At 37.3% G+C, this 22,384-nt stretch overlaps 1 protein-coding gene across 2 annotated transcripts in view; it reads left to right on the top strand.

The window, feature by feature from the left end:
- Rfx7 (regulatory factor X7) overlaps positions 1 to 22,384 on the top strand; it is a 98,076-nt gene that overhangs the window by 39,482 nt on the left and 36,210 nt on the right. For both annotated transcript variants that reach the window (XM_074066009.1, XM_074066008.1), the window contains exon 2: positions 8,188 to 8,221. In XM_074066009.1, coding sequence (XP_073922110.1) covers positions 8,188 to 8,221 — 34 coding nt within the window. The remainder of the gene's footprint in view (positions 1 to 8,187; positions 8,222 to 22,384) is intronic.

Below are 22,384 nucleotides of genomic sequence, written 5' to 3'. Positions count from 1 at the left end.
TCTGTCTTCCACATAGAGAAAATATGTGACTTTTGTCTTTCTAAATCTGACTTACTTCACTTTTCTCCAGTTCCATTCGTTTACTGCTGTGAATGACAAAAATTTCATTCTTCTTTATGGCTGAATAATATCCCAATTTGTGTGTGTGTGTACACATACATACACACATACACGCACACACATATATGTATATGTGTGTATTTTCTTAATCCATTCAGCAGTTGTAAGGAGCTGGTCTATTTCCATAGCTTGGCTATTGTGAATAATGCTACAGTAAGCATAGGTGTACAAATGTCTTTATTGTATCCTGCCTTATGTTCTCTCAGATATATGCCTAGGAGTGGTATAGCCAATCAAATGATAGCCTGTTTTTAATTTTTTGAGGAACCTTCATTCTGCTCTCCATAGTGGTTGTACTAATTTACACTCTCACCAACAGGGTTTGAGTTCCTTTTTCCCTACATCCTTGCCAGCATTTGTTGTTTTTTGTGTTTTTGATGATAACCATTCTAAGAGTGAGGTAGAATCGTAACCTGGTTTTTTTTTTTTTTTCGTAACCTGGTTTTGACTTGCATTTCCTTTATGACCAGGGATGTTGAATATTTCTTTGTGTGTGTGTATGTGTGTGTGTGTGTGTGTGTGTTTGCCATTTGGACTTTTTCCTTTGAAAAGTTCTGTTCAGTTCATTTGCCTATTTCTTCCTTGAGTCATTGATTTTTGGAGGGGTTTAATTTCTTGAACTCCCTGTATATTCTGGTTATTAATTCCTTGTCAGATGTATAACTGGCCAAGATTTTCTCCCATTCTGTGGACTGCAGTTTCATTCTGGTGACCATTTCTTTTGTTGTGCAGAAACTTTTTAGTTTTGTGTAGTCCCATTTGTCGATCCTTTCTTTAATTACTGAGCCAGTGGAGTTCCACTTAAGAAGCTATTGCCTATGTCTGTATGTTCCAGTGTATTCCCTACTCTTTTCTGCAGTAGTTTCAATGTAAGGCCTTTGACCCATTTTGAACTGATATATTTGTACAGAGTTAAAGACATAGATCTAGTTTCAGTCTTCTACATGCAGAAACCCAGTTTTCCTAGCAAACTTTGTTGAAGAGGTTGTCTTTTCCATCATGTGTTTTGGGCACCTTTGTCAGAAATCAAATGGCTGTAGATAGCTTCGCAGATTTATGTCTGAGTCTTCTCTTCTGTTCCACTCATCTTCTTGTCTGTTTTTGTGCCAGTACCATGCTGTTTTTATTGCTTTAATTCTGTAGTATAGTTTGAAATCAGATATTGTGTATCTGCTGTGTTGCTCTTTTTTGATTCAGTATTTCATTGGCGATTCACAGTCTTTTGTGCTTCCATATGAACTTTAGGGTTGATTTTTCAATCTCTGTGAGGAATGTCATTGGAATTTTGATGGTGGTTGCATTGAACATGTAAATTGCTTTTGGTTCTATAGCCATTTTTACTATGTTGATTCTACCAATCCATGAGCATGGGAGATCTTTCCATTTTCTGATGTCTTCGATTTCTTTCTTTGATGGCTTATAGTTTTCATTGTAAAGGTCTTACACTTCCTTGGTTAAGTTTATTCCTAGGTATTTTATTTATTTTTTGAGGCTATTGTAAATGGAGTTTTTTCCCTACATTCTCTCAGATTGTTCATTGTTTTTACATAGAAAAGCTACTGATTTTTGTATATTGATTTCATATCCAGATACTTTGCTGAAGCTGTTTATTATACCTAGGAGTTTCTTGGTGGAGTTTTTTGGGTCTTTTAGGTATAAGATGATGTCATCTGCAAATAGGGATAATTTGACTTCTTCCTTTCCTATTTGAATTCCTTTTATCTCTTCTTCCTATCTTATTTGTCTGGCTAGAAATTCCAAAACTGGGGAATAAGAGTAGAGAGAGTGGACACGTTTGCCTCATTCCTGCCTGACTTTAGAGGAAATGGTTTTAGATTTTTCCCATTAGGTATGATATTAGCTATAGGTCTGTATATAACCTTTATTATATTGAGGTACATTCTTTCTATTTCTAGTTTCATCAGAGCTTTTATCAGGAAAGAATGTTGAATTTTGTCAGAGACATAAAATGTTTTTGATAAATATTTAATACCCTGCTTTGATTGTAGCAGTGTTGAAGATTAGATATGTTCATAAGTGCACACTAGAGAGAATATGGGAAAGGGGAAGGAGTTTATTGGTGAGAGTGGTGGCGTTCTGGGGAATTCTCCAAATATATCCCATTCTTAGTGATATAAGAATATGTATTGTGTACACATATATGCTGTACATACTGTATATGTATATTTCCTGTAGCTTTACTTTTTTTTGTAAAGTGAAAGTCTTCTAGACAGTATTGTTGGCAGAATTCTCACCTCACCTGCAGGATTTAAAATTCAAAAAAGTATGCACAAAAAAGTATAAATATACATGCTTACAATCAAGAAAGAAGCTCATAGGTGCCAGAAACAATGATAGGGAGCACTTACTTATCACCTAAGTAAGGTTAAACAGAAACTAAATCTTAAATGATTCCTAGTGATTTTCATATCTTATATAGACTCTAAATGCTGGGAATTAATGTCTGAATTCTCATGCCACACATTCTGTGACTTCACAGTCAGTTGAAACAAATCAATTACATAAAGCTTGGAGCCTGAAGAAAGATTTTTACCTATGAAATGGAACTAAAAAGAAGAACCTATAAGCCCAAGAAACTTAGGGTAAACTTGCTACTTACCAAGGATATGGAGATTGAGAGCTCTAGCTGTATACATGAATGCAGAGTTTGATTTGGTAAGCTCCTTGTGGTTTAAGGACTCTAAATTAATAAATCAATATAAATAGGTCCAGAACCATTTAAACCCTTAGAAACACAGCAGAGGCAAATGTAAAGCTGCCTCCACAATCCAGGATATACAACTCCTGAAAAATAGTCCTTGCTGCAGATAAGTTCACAATTCTCAAATTTCAAATTACAAGAGAAAAATGATGCCAACTTAGCAGATATATAGGGCATCCCTGGGAAAGAATCCTCACATAAATGAGCTCATAGTCATATGATGTATCTTCAGGGCGACTGATGGAAACATCCCACCAGTAGGAGGTATGAGAAGACAGAAAGAAAGGTGATCTAACAAAATCAGTATGAGACAGAATAGAACCAAGGGGAAGTGGTATTACTGCGAATAAAAGACACTAGACCATCATAAAAGGAACTCTACCAGCAGAATGTAAAAATCATAGACTTATATAAATCCAGCAGTGTAGTCTTGAAGGTAAGAAAGCAAAGCTGACAGATACACAGAGAAATAATAAGTGACCAGTATAGTTGAATACTTTCTCAGAAACTGATAGATTCAACAGAAAAAGCAGGCAAGAAAATATTTTAATAGCTTAATTAATACATTTGATTAAATGGATATCTATATAGAAAGCCTTTTAGCAAATAGAGAATCTGGGTAGATTTAAAGCATAGCATGAATTCTTTTTTAAAAAAAAAATTGTGATTTGGGTCCCCAAGGAAATTTTCATCATGGAAGCCATATTCCTTGACTGAAATTAAAAAAAAAAAAAAAACATCTGTAGTAGCTACTTGAAGAACAGAAAGTGCAGCTTGGCATGATGGCATATGCCTGTAGTCTCAGCTTGCAGGAGGCTGAATCAGGATTGTGAGTTCCAGGCTAGCCTGGGCTACAAAGCAAGACCAAATTGGGTAAAAATTAAAAAAGAAAAGTAGAAAGTGCACAGACACACAAATATACACACGTTGAACATATTATAAAATTCTTAAACAACAAAATTCTATACAGCAAATTTGAAGTATACAGTTAATAGAGGGAATATTTTCAGGAATGGAAAATGACAATTCTTGAGTGTACTTATTCAAAACAAAGAAGTATGAGAAATACGTGTTTTATATTCAATTTTAACATAACAAATACAAATAACAACAAAAAGTAATGAATGGAAAATGGAATGAACCATACCCAAAGCTTTTAAGATACAAAGATAAACATCTTTGCCAGGTACTATTAAAAATAGAGCAGTACACAAACCATTCCAGCTGCTCACCCCCATAATATACAGCTGACACTCTTTTGGAGGAGTTGGACAAGCAGATAAAGAGGTTTGGCAGTAATTACAGTAGAAAAATGAAATCAGCATTCAAGTTGGGGTCAGGGAGGTCTCTGGTCTCTGAGGAGATAACCTTTGAACTGTGCTTCCTAAACTCAGGAAGCAGGCGAGGAAGAAATCCTTCTTGAAGGTGTTCTGGCAGAGAAGAGAAAAGCAAAACCCAGTTGCATCAATCTAAATGTCTTAAAATGATAAAGTAAATTCACCCAAAACCTCCAGCATTAGTCCTGATTGTAAAAAATATGGAAGTAAAACAAGGATTTCTGCTCTCACTGCTACTGTTGTCATTACACTGGACATTGTCGCCAGCCATTAGAAAAGGAGGAAGAGAGATATAATGGAAGAAAATATTGTCATTAATTACAAATTAAATGATTATCTACAAGGGAATCCTCATGCTTTTAGAGTCAGGGGAGTGCAGGATGATTGACAAAGATGAAGGTCAGAGTAGGTAACCAGCAGTGGGTATCAGCTGGCATACATCATAGGGAAAAGCTGCCATGCAAAATGCCATCTACAAGCTTCTGTAACTCTCATAAGTTGAATGATTTTATAGAGAAAGTTGGATGACATTTTAAGAACAGATAAAATATATCCAAATTATCAGTGCACTCCCTTCAGCTCAGTCTGTGACATCAGTATAGTACATTCACCCAGAAAAGTACAAATCCAGCAATTATCAAGACTTTTGAAAATGGATAAAGAGGGTCATATAATCAAATAACTAGACCTAATCAATTCAGAATATGGTACTGTTCAGCGATAGACAAGTAAGCAGTTATGAAACAGAAAAAGCCAGAAACAGACTGAAGCACATATGGAAACTTTGCATAATAAACTAGGGAACAAATGGGTTGCCACCATACCATTCACCAAAACGAGTCCCAGTTAGACTAAGGGTCCACGTTGCAAAAGATCACTTCAAGATAACTTCAGAAGTTTAAGAGTAAAATGTAGCATACTTTATAAACTTAGCTAGGTAGAGTTTCCTAAATGAGGCAGAGAGGATATCACAAGAGAAAAAGTTAATAGACTTGGCTAAAATTAAAAGTTTGCACTTTAATAAGACAAAAAGTATCATTAACAAAGTTAAACATATGTAATGAGGAATTTATATTCAAGGTATGTAGAGATCCACTATAATAAGAAATAGTCAACTCCACTTAAAAATAGGCAAATGGTACCAACTAACAATTTGTGGAGAACAAATTGTGTTCAGCAAGAAGGTTTAAGTATACATAACACTGTTAGGAATTGGGGAAAATAACAATTTTTGTAAAAAGAATCACCATCCATATCCATTAGAATGGTAAGTTTTTGCTGTGTATATATCGTATATGCATGGCCCAAGGTAACAGAAAAGTAGGAACTATGTTATCATTGGATAGAAGTACTTGCAAGAGAAAGCTGGTAATGTTATTACAAAATTGAAAGGATGCAGTCATAAGCCCTGGAAAATCAGCTTCTAGATTAATAATTGAGAAATCCTTGCATGTGTATATCAGGAGACATTTACTGATTATTGTTCGTAGAATAACTGGAAACTACAATAATCGTTTTTCAGTAGATGAATAAACTTGATAATATTCAATGAGGTGCTTTCAACAATTAAAATTAATGAACTTCATCTAAGTTTATCAGCATGGAAGAATCTCAAAAAAGTTGAGTGAGAAAGCAATTATAGAATATGTACAATGTAATAAGTTACATAATCATTTAAAAGCAGCCCAGAACAATATGTTGCTTATAGACGCTGTGTATTTAATACAAGAACTGAAATAATAGCTGTAAAGGTCACATGTCAGATTAATGATGGCTGCTTTTGGGAAGGCAAAGAGTGATGTGAGACTGGCCAGAAGAACAATATATCCTTCCATTGTGTTAGTGTTTAGTATACAGTATTTAACTTAGTGTTCAGCTCAGACATTCCTTCATTTTCCTTTATACTGGCATCCCTTACAATGCATCCTTGTACACGTTTTGTAGGGATTTAACAAATTATGTTAAGTGGGCATAGCATCTTCTTTGGATAATCTCCAGAGAGCTCAGTTCCTAGCAAGTGAGAATATATTAAGATCTGTGGTTTAAAAGCTATTACATTTTCAATTTCATATTAATTTCTCTGAAAAAAAAATTCCTAAGTGGTCCCAGTCTTCCCAGTTTTCTTCGTATGAGGACTGAAGTGCTTTTTGTCATTTATTCATTCAGTAGGTTTTATTGCGCATGCCAGGTAACAATATAGCAGTGAGCAAATGCAAACTGGCTCTCAAAACTGGCATTTCAGTGCTAGTGAAGGAAGATAATTTAATCAAAATGTCCTGGGACTAGTGGTAAGCACCATGATGAAAACCAAAGCAGGGTAAGAGCGATAGTGATTGCAGGTGTTTTAATGGTGAAGTCGGGTAAATTGTCTGTACCTGAGAAGCTGGAGCAACGTCATGAAGTAAACTGTGTGGAAGAAGAGGTAGACAGACAAAACCAGGGCAAAGGCTTTTCTTCTGCCTAAGAGCTCCGGAATGGAGGTCATGGGTGGATTTGAACAAGGGGGGAGTTGACTAGTCAGACCTGAGACCTGAAGCACAGCAGAGGCCTGGATGGTTCAGGGCTTTGGGCCGTGAGAAAGACTTTGGAGCAGAGGGCAATTGTGGCTTCAACAGAGTCACTCTGGGCACTTGGTCAGATAACCCACAGGACATGGTAGTTGGTGTAGGATAAAAATGGGAGCAGAGAAGCCAGTTAGAAGATCACTGTCACACTGGGGACAAGAAACAAACATAGGTTAGAGCAAGGTGATAAGAGACAGATTCTGGATATATATTACTTTTTAGCAGCAATTCTTAATCTCTGGATCACTCTCTGATCTCGGGGGATACCATGGGAGTTGAGAAGAAAGAAAAATAGCTCACAGCAGTTGCCATGAATGATACACTATGCAAGTGATACCAAAAGGAGATTTTTGAAACCTCTAAACATCTTTTGTCGGATTGTGGGAAGGGAATTTAGTCCTGCTTACCTAGAAGTATCTTTTACTTTTCTTGCTCCTTTTACTCATTCTGAACTTTGCAACTAAATCCCATCATACTTTGGTGTTTTTTAAAAATATGAAACTTGAAATCTGGGTAGAGGTATAGAATTTTGGTGCTGATTGCAGTAACTGAAAAGAGATCTGAATATTGATATTTTACTTTATAACTTACCTGTATGGCTATATATTTACATTTATTTGGCTCTTTTATGAAGATAACTGGGTTTATGACATCGTTTAGAGACTGTATAAACTGTCTCTGAACATTTTGCATTTGTACTTTATTAGGTGTTGTAACAAAATGACAGAATAAAATGATGTACTTTATTCTAGCTTCATTTGTGTTATGTATTAACAATTCACCTTTATTCAATACTTAAGTTAAATAGATGTGTAGTGACTTTATTTGTATTTTTTTCTAAATACATTTTCCACCCTTCCAATTTATTACTGCACCAGTTCATTGTTATTATTAGTTTTATGTCTAGGGATTTCTGTTACTACAAAGAGGTAAAGACTATGTTTGGTGAGGGTGGGGAGAAGAAAAGAATTTGTTCTATATCAAGTGTTTAGAACTACAGATTATATTCCATCATTATGGCTCTTAAATGCTAAGTAATCATTGTTCAGATAGAAGGTACACAATAAAAATCATAATTTATTTTCAAAGCTGTGCCTTATTTCTAAATATAGTTATATATCTGCACTTACACTGTTAAAAACTTAATTATATATTCAAAACATCTATAGTGTAGCAACAGTTCATTGTAACAATAAACTCAGAAAATGTTTTGATTATGCTTTAGAATTGAATTTGGCACAGTGAATTTTTGGGGGGAAGGTATCTTGTTTTACTTTGCTTATTGAAAGACACAGTTTTGGAATAGTAGTGCCTAATCTTAATAAGGAGCTTTGCTTATTTTTTTTCCATAATTAAGATGAATAATTATCATATCTGTTTGAGAATATTTCAGATGTTTAGTAAGTTTTTTATTCTTACTAACCAAACTTTCTTTTTCTTTTAGCAAAACTGTACAATCTAAAGTGGACTGCATTTTGGTAAGTGAAATACCTTACTTAAAATTCGTTTGTGTTATTAATAAGGCTTTTACCTCTATATAAAACATACCATTATTAAGTACATATTGCCTCTGAATATAGCCCAACTTTAGTGAATAAAATATGACATTTAAGTACAACCCTGTGGGTGAATTAGTATCAACTGGCTAGATGTTTTCCTGCATCTCATCAATGCTGAAATCATGATCAATTGGCCTTTACTGAAAAATTGCTTAAATAAACATTTAATTAAAGTGGACATTGATTTTTCTATTCTAATAACTGTTTGAATTTGTTTAATGGAAAGTTCTTAACATGTTTGATGGATTCATTTTGTTATGATAGTGTTTCTTTTTTTCACATTTTGGTTGCAAGGCTTTAGGAATTAACAAGCCACAAGGATAGTTAAAATGTAGGCTATACTTGGAGAACTCTGTAACAATTTACTTAAAGAAAAGCTTTTAGCATGCTTTGTGACTGTAGTATACTTTTCATCTTTGGGTTGCAACTCGTAAGAGGTCAAGCCACAATACTACTTTGAATTTAGGTTGTACTTGTGGTTCCTTAGGTCTGCTCGTGAATGTTGAAGGAAGAGGCAACTGCAGTTACATTGACTTCTTTCACATTGAGCATTTGGTGGCTTTGAACTGTTAGACTTGAATGTTACATTTAGTTAATCCTCTGTCCTTCCTTCTGATTTCTTAACTTTCTCTTATCCAAGTTCAAGCTGTATGAGCTGCCTTGACGTTTTCTTTGTTTCTTCTTTAGTGTCTGATGCTGAGCTAATATGTGATGTCGTACTAGTTTGTTACATTATTAATAGTTACTAGTCCACAGGAGGATAAGTAGTCATAGAATAGTTTGATCAGTTCCCCTGTACTTTTCTAACATAATAGCTGAAAGAGGGTTTTGTAGGGGTGTTTTCCCTTTTCCTTTCACCTAGCCTTTCCTTTTCCTTCCTTTCTTTTTTTTGTCATTGCCTCACTATATCCCTTGGAAGTAGGTAATCTTGCTACCTCCCTCCCTTTTACAAATTCAGTAACTGACACTCTGAGATTTAGCTTAAAATTACATGTTTGTTTGGGGCACTGGGGCTTGACCTTGGCCCTATGCTCAGTAGGCAAGTTCTCTACCACTTGAGCTATGCCTCCAGCCCTAAAAATCTATTGAGCTTCTTCTGTCTGCCAATTCTACACCTAAGGGGTATGAACTTTGGAGGATTACCCACTCCTTCCTCATCATTGAGAAAACAGAGGCAGAAGGGGACTAGCATAAATTGTAAAATAGGACAGTTGTAAAATACCAAAAAAGAACAAGAAGGGTTTTTAAACCTGCCAGGAGTTTTAAAGTATTTATGTGTTAGTGTAAGATTTAAGTATATGTGTATATGGTTTATATGTTGTAGTCACTGAGAATTCTGATTGGAAGATTTTGGTTCTTGTGCTCTGGTGAGGAAGAATACAAGCAGAACATGTGGATTTAGTAAAAGAAATAACGGAATTTTAGTATAGGAAAGGGGGAAGGGGATTAAAGGTGTGGTCTCCATCAGGTGGAATGGAGGTGCCGCATGCAGGAAAAAAGAGAAAACCTGCATCATTCCATCTCCAAGGGCCTTCAGGCAGGGAGGAGGATGTGGACAGACCCTCACATACCTTATGCTAATTTTCACATATCCAAGTCCATGGAGGAAATTTCTACTCCTTCTGTCTTAACAAAGGATTTGTCATTGCAAAGGAGTTCTCTGGGCTCAAAGGGAGTGGGTGAGGGAGGGGGTCTAACCTGAGGTGCTCTAAGTCAGGCTATACAGATCTTAAAAGTCCCAAACTTTCTCTAATTTCTAGCCTGCCTCACTTATTTTTTAAAACATTGTTGAAAGAATGGACTGTAGATAGGGGGACCAAAATGGAATTGGGGGAGCCAGTTAGCTAGTGCAGAAATCTGGTGGAGATTGCTCATATGAAGGCAGTGGAAGATGGTAAATTTAAAAAAAAAAAAAAAAAGAGGGGGAGGGTCTGGCAGAGTAGCTAAGTGGTAGAGCACCTGCCTAATAGACACAAGACTGAGTTCAAACCCCAGTATTGCCGATTCCAGGCATATTTCGGATATAGAGCAACAGGCCTTGCTTTTCTCTTCATATACTTGTTCTGTTCCTCAGATTCTCTTCCCTCCTTCTAAAACTCCTGTTACAGACTTCTTCATGCGTGTTGTTCTTCTGCTCTCTGAGAGTTTGTGCTTTTTCTCTGATTATCTTTTTCTGTGCTCTGGTTCTTATATTTAAGATTCTCTGCTATCTGACTTGTTTTCACCAGGTTATCCCTTGTGTATTTAAAAACAGGCACCCTCATTTTGACAACACCACTGTTGTCACCCTGAGATAAGTTGGAGAACAGCACAGAAAGAACACCACAGACTCTCATAACCAATGACTTACACATCACTCTGTTCCACACCCACGGAGTCATCTCCCAGTTTTCTGATGATTTTGTGTGGGAGGCAGGGTTTGCCACCATTCTCACCCAGGTGTTTCAACCTTCCTGTGAAGATCCTAGCACATATTTTCTTCTAGAATTGCTACAGCTTTAATTTTTTCTTTTAGATCTGTGAACTGTTTTGCACTTTTGTTTGTTTTTGACTGATGATGACTTTTGCCATTTTCATTGAATATGGTTGTTCTGGCATCATTTACAGTTATGTCCATCCTTCCCAGTTGCCTCCTGTGTCGAAATCATTGTGCCCTGTGTTTTTCTGTGTTTTTTTCTTCCTGTAAGTTGTTAATTCTTCCCATATAATCTCATCACATTGTCTTTCTACTTTTGCTTCATGGAAAGCCCTAATCTGACGAACTCAGATTTGGTTTTGGCATTTCCGTACAAATACCTTGTCAATTTCTATTTTAGAACAAAAGTTCTGTTGGGGATTCGATTGACATTACAGTGCATTTATAGCAGTCTTGGTCCATGATCTTGGGATCTCTCCATGTTAGTTGGTTCTTCTGTAATTTCTCTCAGTAGGGTTTTGTAAAGTTTTTTTGTGGGGGAGGTAGGGAAATGAGGACAGAGCTCACCATGTAGCCTAGATTGGCCTTGAATTCAGATCCTTCTGCTATAGCCTCCTGAGCACCAGGATTACAGGTGTGTTCCTTTGCACCTGGCTTGAGTTTTGTAGTTTTCTAGGTTTCATATATAATTTTCTTAAAATTGTTCTTAAACATATAATGTTTTATAAGTTTTAAATGCTGTTGTGAATGGTATTTAATTTTTTTTGTTTTCCAATATTTTATTGTCACTATTGAACTTAATAGTCTCCAAGCTTGCTCCGTTCACATATTAAGTATAGTAACTTTTATGTAGAGTCCTTAGAATTTTTCACCTCCTTAATCATACTATCTATGAATGAGAAAATATTGAAACTGGGCATGGTGGTACACTCCTGTTATCCCAGCACCCAGGAGGTAAAGGCAAGAGGTTTGAGAGTTCAAGGCCAGCCTGGACTAACATAGTGAGATACTGTCCCAAACGAAAAGAAGAGAAAAAAAAAGAAAGGGAGGGAAGGAAGAAGCTTCTCATCCCCAGAAATATCATAGAAATTTTCAATTTCTATGTCTATTTATTTCTTTTTACACTTGTAGCACCTCCAGTGCAGGTGAACAGAAATGGGGAGATGGATTCTCCTTATACTCATTCATTCCCTTTGTACAATGTGTCAGCATAGCATTTTGGTGGGTGCTCATTGTCAGGTTGAACGTGTGCCCTTTATTTTCTGAGTTTCTTGTTGGTATTTTGCCTTAATTGTCACTACATGTCAGCGTCGTGGTGGGGGATGGTTCAGGGAGGGAACACTTGGGTTCAATATCCAGCACACACAAGGACAGGTTGGGTTTTATCAAGTGATTCCCCATGTTTAGGAATAGCACATATTTCTGTATGATCACATTCCTAGTCTTTTCCATTCAGGTGTCTAATCTGCTATGAATCCTATTCAGTAAATTCTGTAATACCTGTTTTAAAGTCCTCGTTTTCTAATTATATTGTCATTTCTGGGCTGTTAGATTTACTGATCTTTGTTGTCAAACTCATTGTGCAGTGACCTAAATCCTATACCTATCTATATTTTCTATTGCTGCTGTAACAGATTACCATAAATTTCATGGCTCACAGCAGTACAGATTTATTTTTCAGGGGTCCTATATGTCCGCTGTCTGACTTGGGTCTCACTGGGATACCTCAGTTATTGGCAGTGTTGTGTTCCGTTTAGAGACCCTGGGGGAGACTCCTCCTTTTTTTTTCTTTCCTTCCGTAGCTTCTGGTAGCTGAGTCTTTCTTACCATGCATCACCATGACACTTTGTATCGTCTCCCTCAGCATCTTATCAGGACACTAGAGTTTACATTGGGTTTGACCAGATAATCTAGGATGATCTCCCCATCTCAAGATCCTTAATTCTATCACATCTGGGAAGCCTTGTGTCATGAAAGGGAATAGATTTGCAGGTTCTAGGAATTCAGAGGATTAGAACATATACATTTTGAGAGACCATTTTTCTGTCATACTGTCTTAGTGAATTGTACTCACTTGTCCAACCTAAAATACTAAAAGTGAGTCTCCCCTTTTCCAACCTACTTTACAGCTAGTCAACTACCAAGTCCTGTCAATTCTGCTTGGTTACTCTTCATTCATCTCTGTGGCTGCTGCATTAATCCAGATCATCAAACTTACTTGAGATAGTGCTGCTGTTCTTCCGCAGCTAGTTTCTTCACATTCACTCCGTTCTCCACACTACCATCACAGTCATCTTTATAAAATTCTGTTTGTTCTAGATCCTTGTTTAGTGCCTTTCATTGGCTTCCATTGCTCTCCCTTACAGCACAGAAGACCCTTCATACTTGGGCTTTATCTCACCTTTCTTTACTCCCTCCACAAACTATCAGTAAGTGATGTGTATTGAACAGCACTGTCCACTAGAACTTTGCTCAGTACGACAGCCACTAACCACATGTAGCTACTGTGCAATTGAAATGTGGCTAGTGTGACTGGGGGACAAAACTTGATTTCAGTTCATTTTAGTTAAACAGCCACTGTAGCTAGTGGAAACCATGTTGGACAGCCCATATCTAAATCAGTTGCTTTCAGTCAGGAGCGATCTGCGGTCTTTTTTTCATCACTCAAGGCATTTGACAATACCTGGAGAAATTTTTGGTTTCCACATTCAGCATTGCCAGCATTGAGTGAGTAAAGGCCATCGACACTGTTTGAACAATGTCAGGCATGATGGCTTATACCTATAATCCCAGCACTCATGAATGAGACTCATCTCAGCATGAAGCTCTAAGATCAAACCTCAGTATCACAAGAGTTAAAAAAAAAACTACAAAACACAGGAAGGAGCTACCACCATAAGACAGAGTGTTGAGGTTGAGTAACTGGTCCTCATTGTTTTCTTATATTTACTTATATTTTAGGATTCATCTTAGATTTCCCCCTCTGGAAAAGATTTCTCAGGTCTGAGTTTGACATATCTTCATTACATATCTCTGCTTACCTGTATTTGTGTGATGATGTTACCGCTGGGATAATTGTAACTAGCATGTTTGTTTGTTCTTTGTCTTGAATATAGGAACGTATTCATTGGAATATACCCAGAGGCACATGAAGATGATCAGTAAATATTTGTTGACAGTATGAATGAGGGTAAAATTAATGAATCAGTTACTAAAATATCTTAGTGTATAACATAAAAAAGTGTTGCCACCTTCATTTACACCTTAGAGAACATACATTACTGAAATATTTGAAAATACGCTTTAGAATTACTTAAGAGTTTACCAGTAAGAAGAACACTTGTCTCAGTCCTTCAGGGACAAAGCCTTTTGTCTTTTCTGTCACTCCCTGCTCTCCTCTGCAGAGGCATGCCTCTTTCCTTCCCCACTCTTCCTGAGCCACACCCGCACTCCTCTCCAAGTACTGGAGCAAAGAGATGCAGGAAGGATTGAAGCAGGTACAGTAGGACAGACAGGCTGGAAACTAAAGGGAGCTGACAAGTAGTGTAGCAGAGTGGCTCAGAGCTGAGGCTGGAGAAGAAAACATATTTGCCTCTGATTCCTCGCTCTGCCTTACTGTCTACCTCTGACCTGGCGTAGCTCTACTTAAGAAAAAAAATGGTAGTAATAGTACCTGCTCTCCTTCCCCTGAGTTGTCCTGAATATTAAATGAGATAATGAGTGTAGAGTGTTTGGCCCGTGGTGAGCACATGCAGCTTTAGTTGAAGAAGTTATATGTGTAAGCAGGTAACGTGGGTCTAGTTGACTTCATTTCCATGACTACTTTTCTGGAAGCCTAAACATTAGTAGGGTCACTTGTTATGTTCATCACCACAGAACTCACCACCGAGGGCTGAGTGTTGGACACAGGCAGGGGAAGGTGGAAAAGGCTGCGAATCCCCTGGCCACAGCACTCAGGAAGCTGGGAGATCCACTTGTAGAGCAGGTACCAGGCTGAGCACTGTAGGCCTTACAGATGCTCTTTCCTCTGCCAGCTGTGCCCTTCTCAAGTTTCTTCACTCGGATAAACTAATCCTTCTTTTGGACTTAGCTTAGAAGTTGTTTATCTACTATGAGTGCGCTCAGCAACAGATAACAGAAAATCCCAATTATTGGTGGCTTAAATAAGTAAGTCTGTATGAACAAAAAAGAAGTCCAGAAATAGGCACTCTGGAGTGACAGAGTAACAGCACTGCCACCAGAGTTTTAGCACTGTTTATTTGCTGACATCTTTTGTCCTATCAGCTCCTGTTAGTCCAAATGCTACAGCAGGAGGAAGGAAGAAAGAGCTTATCTGAAAGAAAGAGCTTATCTTTCAGATAAGCTGTCTTTTAATTCAGGATACCTACTTCTGTTCAGGACACCCACCTCAGGAACTTCAGCCTCCTTCAACTTTGGCTACCCCTAGTTTCAAAGAAAACTAGAACACATGGAATATTTTGTTTTCTAGTCTCTGTGCTAGAGGAAGTCATAGAAGGTAGTTAACACTGCGTTGCCATGCATGCAGCCTATTAGCTGTGCCATCCCATGTTAAGAGCCCTGCTTTCATGTTCCCTCTGTGTACCCGTCAAAGCTCTTACACGTAGTATACCAATTAGCAGCTCACTCTGTCTTCTCCAAAGCAAGCTTTTGAAAGTGAGGCTGGGTCTCCCGTGTCTGTGTGCCTAATGCTTAGCACAGCATCTCGGATGTGGAAGACAGTAAACATTTGCTGGGTGAGTTTTCACAGAGCAGTTATCAAAACTATGTACAGCATGCATGTAGCATCCCCTAAACAGAGTTCCTTTGTTGTTGCTAGTAGTTTACTAAGGACTTACCATATGCCACATGAAGGTTTTACGTGTTACCACTCGGTCCTTACAATTTGCATGTAAGGTTACCATTCTCATTTTACAGTTGAAGAAACAGGCTCAAGCAAGTTAAGTAATTTCCCCAAGGTCTTAAAACTTACTGGTAGACTTAGGCTTTACATCCAGATAATCTCATTCCATAGCTCAAATAATCATTCTTTAAAATTTTTCTCAAATATGAGTATACTTACGAAATTTTTGAAATTCTTCTTTGAACTCCGGATCTCACACTTCCTAAGCAGCCACTTTATCACTTGAGCCACACCTCCATCCCTTTTGCTTTAGTGATTTTGCAAGTACAGTCTCGTACTTTTTGCCCAGGCCAGCCTCAGACTGTGTTCCTTATACCTTTGTCTTTAAATGTAGCTGAGATGGCAGGCCATGTGCCACTATGCCCAGCTTTTTTGTTGAGATGGGGGCTCACTAACATTTTTGCCTGGGATGACCTCAAACCTTGATTTTCCTAATTTCTGCTTTATGATTAGCTAGGATTACAGTTGTATGCCACCAATCTCATCCTGAAATTCTACTTCTTATAATCAAGAAATGTTTCTGAAGTAATCTCACAAATGAAAAATAAATATGAAATAAAAAGTTAAAAGCTGGTCTCATCTTACTGAATTTTGACAATCAATTCTAAAAGCAGCATTTGTCACAAGCAGGTTGTTTGAATGTCATTTTTTTTAAAATACAATTTTCTTTTTAAAAAATGATTTACAGTATCACTAACATATACACAATAGTCATCAACCAAACTTTGCCTCCAATGTATTTCTGTACAGTACTTAACATTATTGAACTTAAAATCATTACACTGTCTTGTTGGCTTTAAATAATAGAAAATGATTTGTAGTCATTTAAGTGATGCATGGTTTCATAGCCACGTCTTATGTGTAAAATTGATAGAACCTTCAGCACTATCACCCTTTAGGAGAAAAAACAAAATCACTGAAAAGCCGAAGTCCATTTCATAAATTTCATTTTAAAAACTCATAATATGCTCACTAAAACAAAACAGCTAAAATGTGTTAGTTGTTTACATTGATTACCACTGTGAAGACTGTAGTAATATGAAATATCCTAGAAGTATAACCATACAAAATCATATTTATGCTGTTTTTAAACCTATGAAAAAATTTGCCTGCCTAATTTATCAATAAAGACAAATGAAAATACTGCAAAAAACATAATTGTGAATAAATTTTTGTTAATGTTTTAATGCTTTTTGCAATAACTATGTGGTTCAGTTTTACTTTAGTAATAACCAACAAATTTTAAACTAAATTTTGTATTTGAGTGGTTACGCTTTTAGATCTTTTTATGTTATATACTTGTAAAGCTGATCCAATTTTATTTAATATCAAGGTAAAATATTACCCATGATATGTCTAATACCAGAGAATTAGCCAGACCCAGTAGAGTTTGAAAGTTTCTCAGTCCACGTTACTTAGTTCTCTTATCCTTATTAAATTGGACCATCTGACAGCCATAGCAGGTCCAGTCTGATGAAAGTGAACCAAAGGAGCATGGGAAATAATAGTCTTTTATTTACCCAAATGTGGTCCTTGGGCTAGTAATTCCACAAGATGTTAATGTTAGGCAAAAGGTATCATAGCCAAATATGTTTCATGATCTCGGGATTAAACTAGAACAGCTGCTGTATATTACAAATTTTAAGTATTCAGTGTATTCTGAACAGTATTTAAATATTCTGAACATTTTTTCCCTCTGAATTCCTGTTTCCCCTTTGTTGGAGATACACTATTTAGTGTATAGGGCAAATTCCTAAAATAAAAAGAAAAATTATTTCCCATATGCAGTCATTCACAACTAACCGGATGTTGAGAACTTCCTGTTTATATTACTGCCTTTTAGGTGTGCACATCGCCAGCAAGCAGTCTTCCCTCAGTTCCAAGGTTCAGGTCTCTTAAACTGACTAGTTCTACTTCAGAGGTATTAATAAAAACACATAAAGGTTAAAAGAGAGATTCATCCTTTAGCAAGGGAAAATGTGAATATTAAAACAAGTAACATTGAACTTGTCAAGAAATCTGCTGAAAGTAAAAGAAAAAGATTTTTGTTTCATGGGTTAGAGAATTCAGCAGTAATCCTAGTAATTAGAAAAGTGAGTAGACAACCTCTGTTTACTTTTTCCCTGTTAACTGGAGAGATAAAAGGCTCAAAGGGGGCAGGAAAGGAGAAGTGAAGTACTTTAGGTCCTTTTGCCTGTCTTATGCCTCCTAGGAAGGGTATACCATGATACTGGAATTCCAGGACTCTTCAAATATTATATTGTATTGTTTTGTATTTGGTCTGAGAACATGTATTGCTAGCTATTTCTGGGGAAAAAATGCAGTATGTACCTTCTTTGGTGACCTAGCATAGCCTCATAAAGCATCTCAGTACAGAGTGTGTTTATGGTCAGCACCTACAAGGACACTAAATATGTACGCATTAATACATACTTGTAATATAAATATATACATCGAGATATTTAACTGCCTGGAAATGAAAACCTCTGTGTCATAAGACTCCAAAAACTAAGTGAATAGATAGCCTACAATTAAAAGAAGATAGTTGTGACAGTTACAACCATGAGAGGATAAATAGCCCCAATTTTAAATGTGCAAAAGAGATGAAAGGCCATTCTTTGAACAGCAGTTCTTCAGACGTGCTGCTTTGAATCGCAGTAGCAGCGTGGCCTGGAATTCTTGGGCCACAGGGTCCTGCGATCTGTTGTGTGCTGCATCTCTCTGGTTTTGACGCATGCTGAAATTTGAACCACTTTATTAAAATTCAAATCCAAGTGATATGAAGATGCTTGTCATTAATTAGAGAAATGTAAACAAAATACATTCACACTCATACAATTAGTTAAAAATTAAAACTTCAGTTTTAATCTAAATGTAGAGAAATTTTAGCATTGCTGCTGGGAATACAAATTGGTATTTGTATCTATTAGGAAGAAATTACAAAACAATAAAGTTGATGATGTGCAGTGTTTATGACCAAATATTTCTACTTTTAGGCACATACTTTACTACTGACACAGGACACAGGAAACATACAAGGATTGTCATAGCCCCAGTGTTTGAAATAGTGGAATTTTGTAGTAATTCGTTGTCCATCTGTGGAGAGAGGAAGAAACTGCTTTTGCTCTGTACAATACTGTTTGGTGTTTGTTTGTTTAGCTTTACTTATTTCATTTAGCATATATTAATTGTAGAGAGCAATAGGCTTCATTACTTCATTTTCACACATGCATGCAATGTGCTTTAATCATACTGTCCTCTGTGATCCTCTCGCCTTGTCCCCCTTTTCCTCTTCCACTTCCCTGTCTCCCTAATATTCCTCCTTTTACTTTCATGTCCTTTTCTGCCCTTTTCTCTCTAAAATCCACATATGAGATAAAACGTGGACAATGTCTTTTTGAGACTTTTTTTGCTTGACATGATTGCTATCCATTTTCCTGCAAACAGTACAATTTCAGTGTTCTTTTTTTTTTTAATTTCATTGCTCTTTATGGCTAAATAAAACCCCATCATGTATATGTGCCATATTTTCTTACCCAGTCATCCATTGATGGGCACCTAGGCTAATTCCGTAACTCAGCTGTTACAAACAGTGCTGCGATAAATAGAGGTGTGCAGGTATAAAAGAGAAGGTCAAAAACATCAAAAGCAAATATAGCAGAAGTTAGCATCTTTTGAATATGGATAGTGATACATACATCCCTACTTCCTATACTGCATTTGAAATGCTTTGTAATTTTAAATTTTTAAAATTAAATGGGGTGTTAAAAATTAAAAAGGTTCCTGTCTGCCTCTTGTATTCAGGATTCTGCCTCAAGTGGGGAATTGCATTTGGACAAAACAGGAGCATCAACCTAGATACCAGTTACTAGAAAAACATTATTTCATAGAACCAGTAAGCTGGGTGCCATGTCTTGAGCCTGTCATCCCAGCCGTGCAGGAGGCTGAGATATGGAGAATCATGATTCGAGGCCAGCCACAGCAAAAAAGTTCTTGAGACCCCATCTCAACAGAAGAAGCTGGGTAGTAGGGATACCATTGTTACCTGCATGGTATCCCTACTACAGCAGAAAGCATAAAATAAGAGGATCAGCTTCCAGGAAAACTCAGGAAAAAAATGTGACCCAGTCTCAAAACTAACCAGATCAGCCAGCCATGTGCCGGTGGCTCATGTCTGTAGTCCTAGCTACTCAGGGGCAGAGATCAGGAGGATCGTGTTTCAAAGCCAGCCTGGGCAAATAGTTCTGCAAGACCCTGTCTCAAAAATCCCTTCACAAAAATAGGGCTAGTGGAGCAGCTTAAGGTGAAGGCTCTGAGTTCAAGCCCCAGTACCAACAAAAATTAAAAAATAAAAAAACAAGACCTAACCAATCAAAAAGTAGCTGGAGGCCTGGCTCAAGCCGTTGAGCACCTGCCTAGCAAGCTGAGTCCTAAATCAGTAAATGCAAACCAATTGAGCATAACTGAACGTTTTGTTGAGTGAATGTTGGGACTCCAAATAGAGGAACAAGTAGCATATCAAGGAGCATGTGAACAAACCTACTAGAATTAAATTTTCAACCAGTTATGTTATGTCACTGTCTTAAGGTCACTGGAGGAGAGCATCAGGGTTATCTGTTTCTTAACTGTGGCTTCTCAGCTCAGGCCCCATTTTTATAAGTGAAAATATACTTTTGGTTAATATCACTTGAAATGTGAGAATAAGTTAAATTCTTTTCTAAACACAAGTGAATGAAAGCTTTTATGATTACAGGGAGGGACCCTTTCCTAGCCTCAGAATTTTAGTATGAAATTATCACCTAGTTTGTTCAACAGAATAGCTAACATTTGAGGTTACTCCTAAACCGGAAACCATTTTCATAACTTTTTTTTCTAGAGTACTGACAGTGTTTTATTACATCACCATAGAGTTTGTGGGCTACATGGGTATATGCATTTGTCAACACTGCTTGGACCGTACACCTAAAATATGCGTTTTACTGTGTAAAATTATGGTCAGGTGCTGGTGGCTCACATCTGTAATCCTAGCTACTTGGAAAGCCCAGATCAGAAGGATAGTGGTTCAAGGCCAGCCTGGGCAAATATTTCAGAGACCCACATCTCCAAAATAACCAGTGCAAAATAGACTGGAGATGTGGCTCAATCAGTTCAACACCTGCTTTGCAAGTGCATAGCCCCGAGTTCAAACCACAGTCCCACTTAAAAAAAAAATTAGGCCTTAAGTTTTAGTAGTTTTATTATATTCTTGATTTAGCATCCATTAATAATTCCACGTGTATATACAGTATCCTTTGAACAAGTTTGCCTCCGTTATATTTGCCCTCCCCACAACTTTAAGAACGTACTTCAACTCAAAAAAATGAAAACTTACAAGCCTGGAGATACAGGGATGCTGATGTATGTCATTTGAAGTTTCAGGTCGTCTTCACATATATCTGCCAAATATGCAATTTCTGTTAAAATTATAGCTTTTTAATTGTAAAATGCACAGAACATAAAATTTACCATTGGTCATATTTCGTGCATTCAGAGTGTTGTGCAACTGCCACCTCAGTCTAATTCCAAAACAATCGAACCCCCCGCCCCAAATTAACCCTGTTCCCACTAAGTGGTCATCGTGCTCCCTCACCTCAAATCCCTGGCTTCTGCCTGTGACTTTTCTGTTGTGGATATCTCACCGAAGCCATACAGACCATTTGTGGCTGACTTCTGTCACTCGGCATCATGTTTCCAAGGTTCTTGTAGCACGTATCCAGACCTTTTTTTCTTTGGTAGCTGGATTTAAAACATAGAATTCATAAAAGTTTATACCGCTGGTCTTTCTGTAGTGTACCATTATCCTTTCTTCTAAACATACTTCTCTTTGAATTTCAACATGGAACAGAAAACTTTTATTCTTGATATTTAAATTTCCACAAAGCAGGGCCAGGTGCTGTGGCTCGCTCCTGTAATCCTAGCTACTCAGAAGGCAGATATTATGAGTATTACAGTTTGAGGCCAGCTCAGGAAAAAGTTCATGAGATCCCATCTCAACGCTGCTTGTGGTGGCACATACCTGTCATCGCAGCTATCAGGAAGTATACATAAGAGGATCATCATGTATGCCGATCTAGGCATAAAGCAAGACCCTGTCTCAAAAATAACAAATCACACTTTATAAGTGTGAACCCCTGAGTTCAAACCCCAGTTCCCTGCCTCCCCCCCCCAAAAAAAAAAGAGTGGTGTGGCTGGAGACATGACTTGAGTAGTAGAGCGTCTGTCTAGCAAGCACAAAGCCCAGAGTTCAAACCCCATTACCACCAATAAATAACTAAAAACTAAATCTTCACAAAGCATATCGCATAATCTTCTGTTTAACATACTTGCCATATGACACTCTTGTTGATAAGCAAGGCTGGAGTGTTCACATGAACCAGGAAGCATTGTTTTGGAAGGCAATGTTTGCAGTAAGTGACACAGTATATCCAAAACCAGAGATGTGGATGTCGCTGTGATCATTCCGTGAGTGCGTCCAGTGCACCATGAACAAGTGTACCCCTCTGTTATGTCCCATTCCCTTCCTCTTTCTGTGTTTGCTGGGTTTCATTATGCCGTCTGCATGTGTTGGTGAAGCAGATATATTAAAGTTGGAGGCAGGGGAACCAGTTGGTTAGACACTTAAATTATGGAAGTGTGGCTGCAAGTCCTAGAGAGGAGACGGCTGTGCTGTTTGTTCATCCATTATGCACTGTGTCAGCCTTTGTGT

The sequence above is a fragment of the Castor canadensis genome, chromosome 2, assembly GCF_047511655.1.
Source record: "Castor canadensis chromosome 2, mCasCan1.hap1v2, whole genome shotgun sequence".
Taxonomy (NCBI): domain Eukaryota; kingdom Metazoa; phylum Chordata; class Mammalia; order Rodentia; family Castoridae; genus Castor; species Castor canadensis.
Note: the sequence above shows the minus strand (reverse complement) of the source record. Positions and strands in the feature narration are given on the sequence as shown.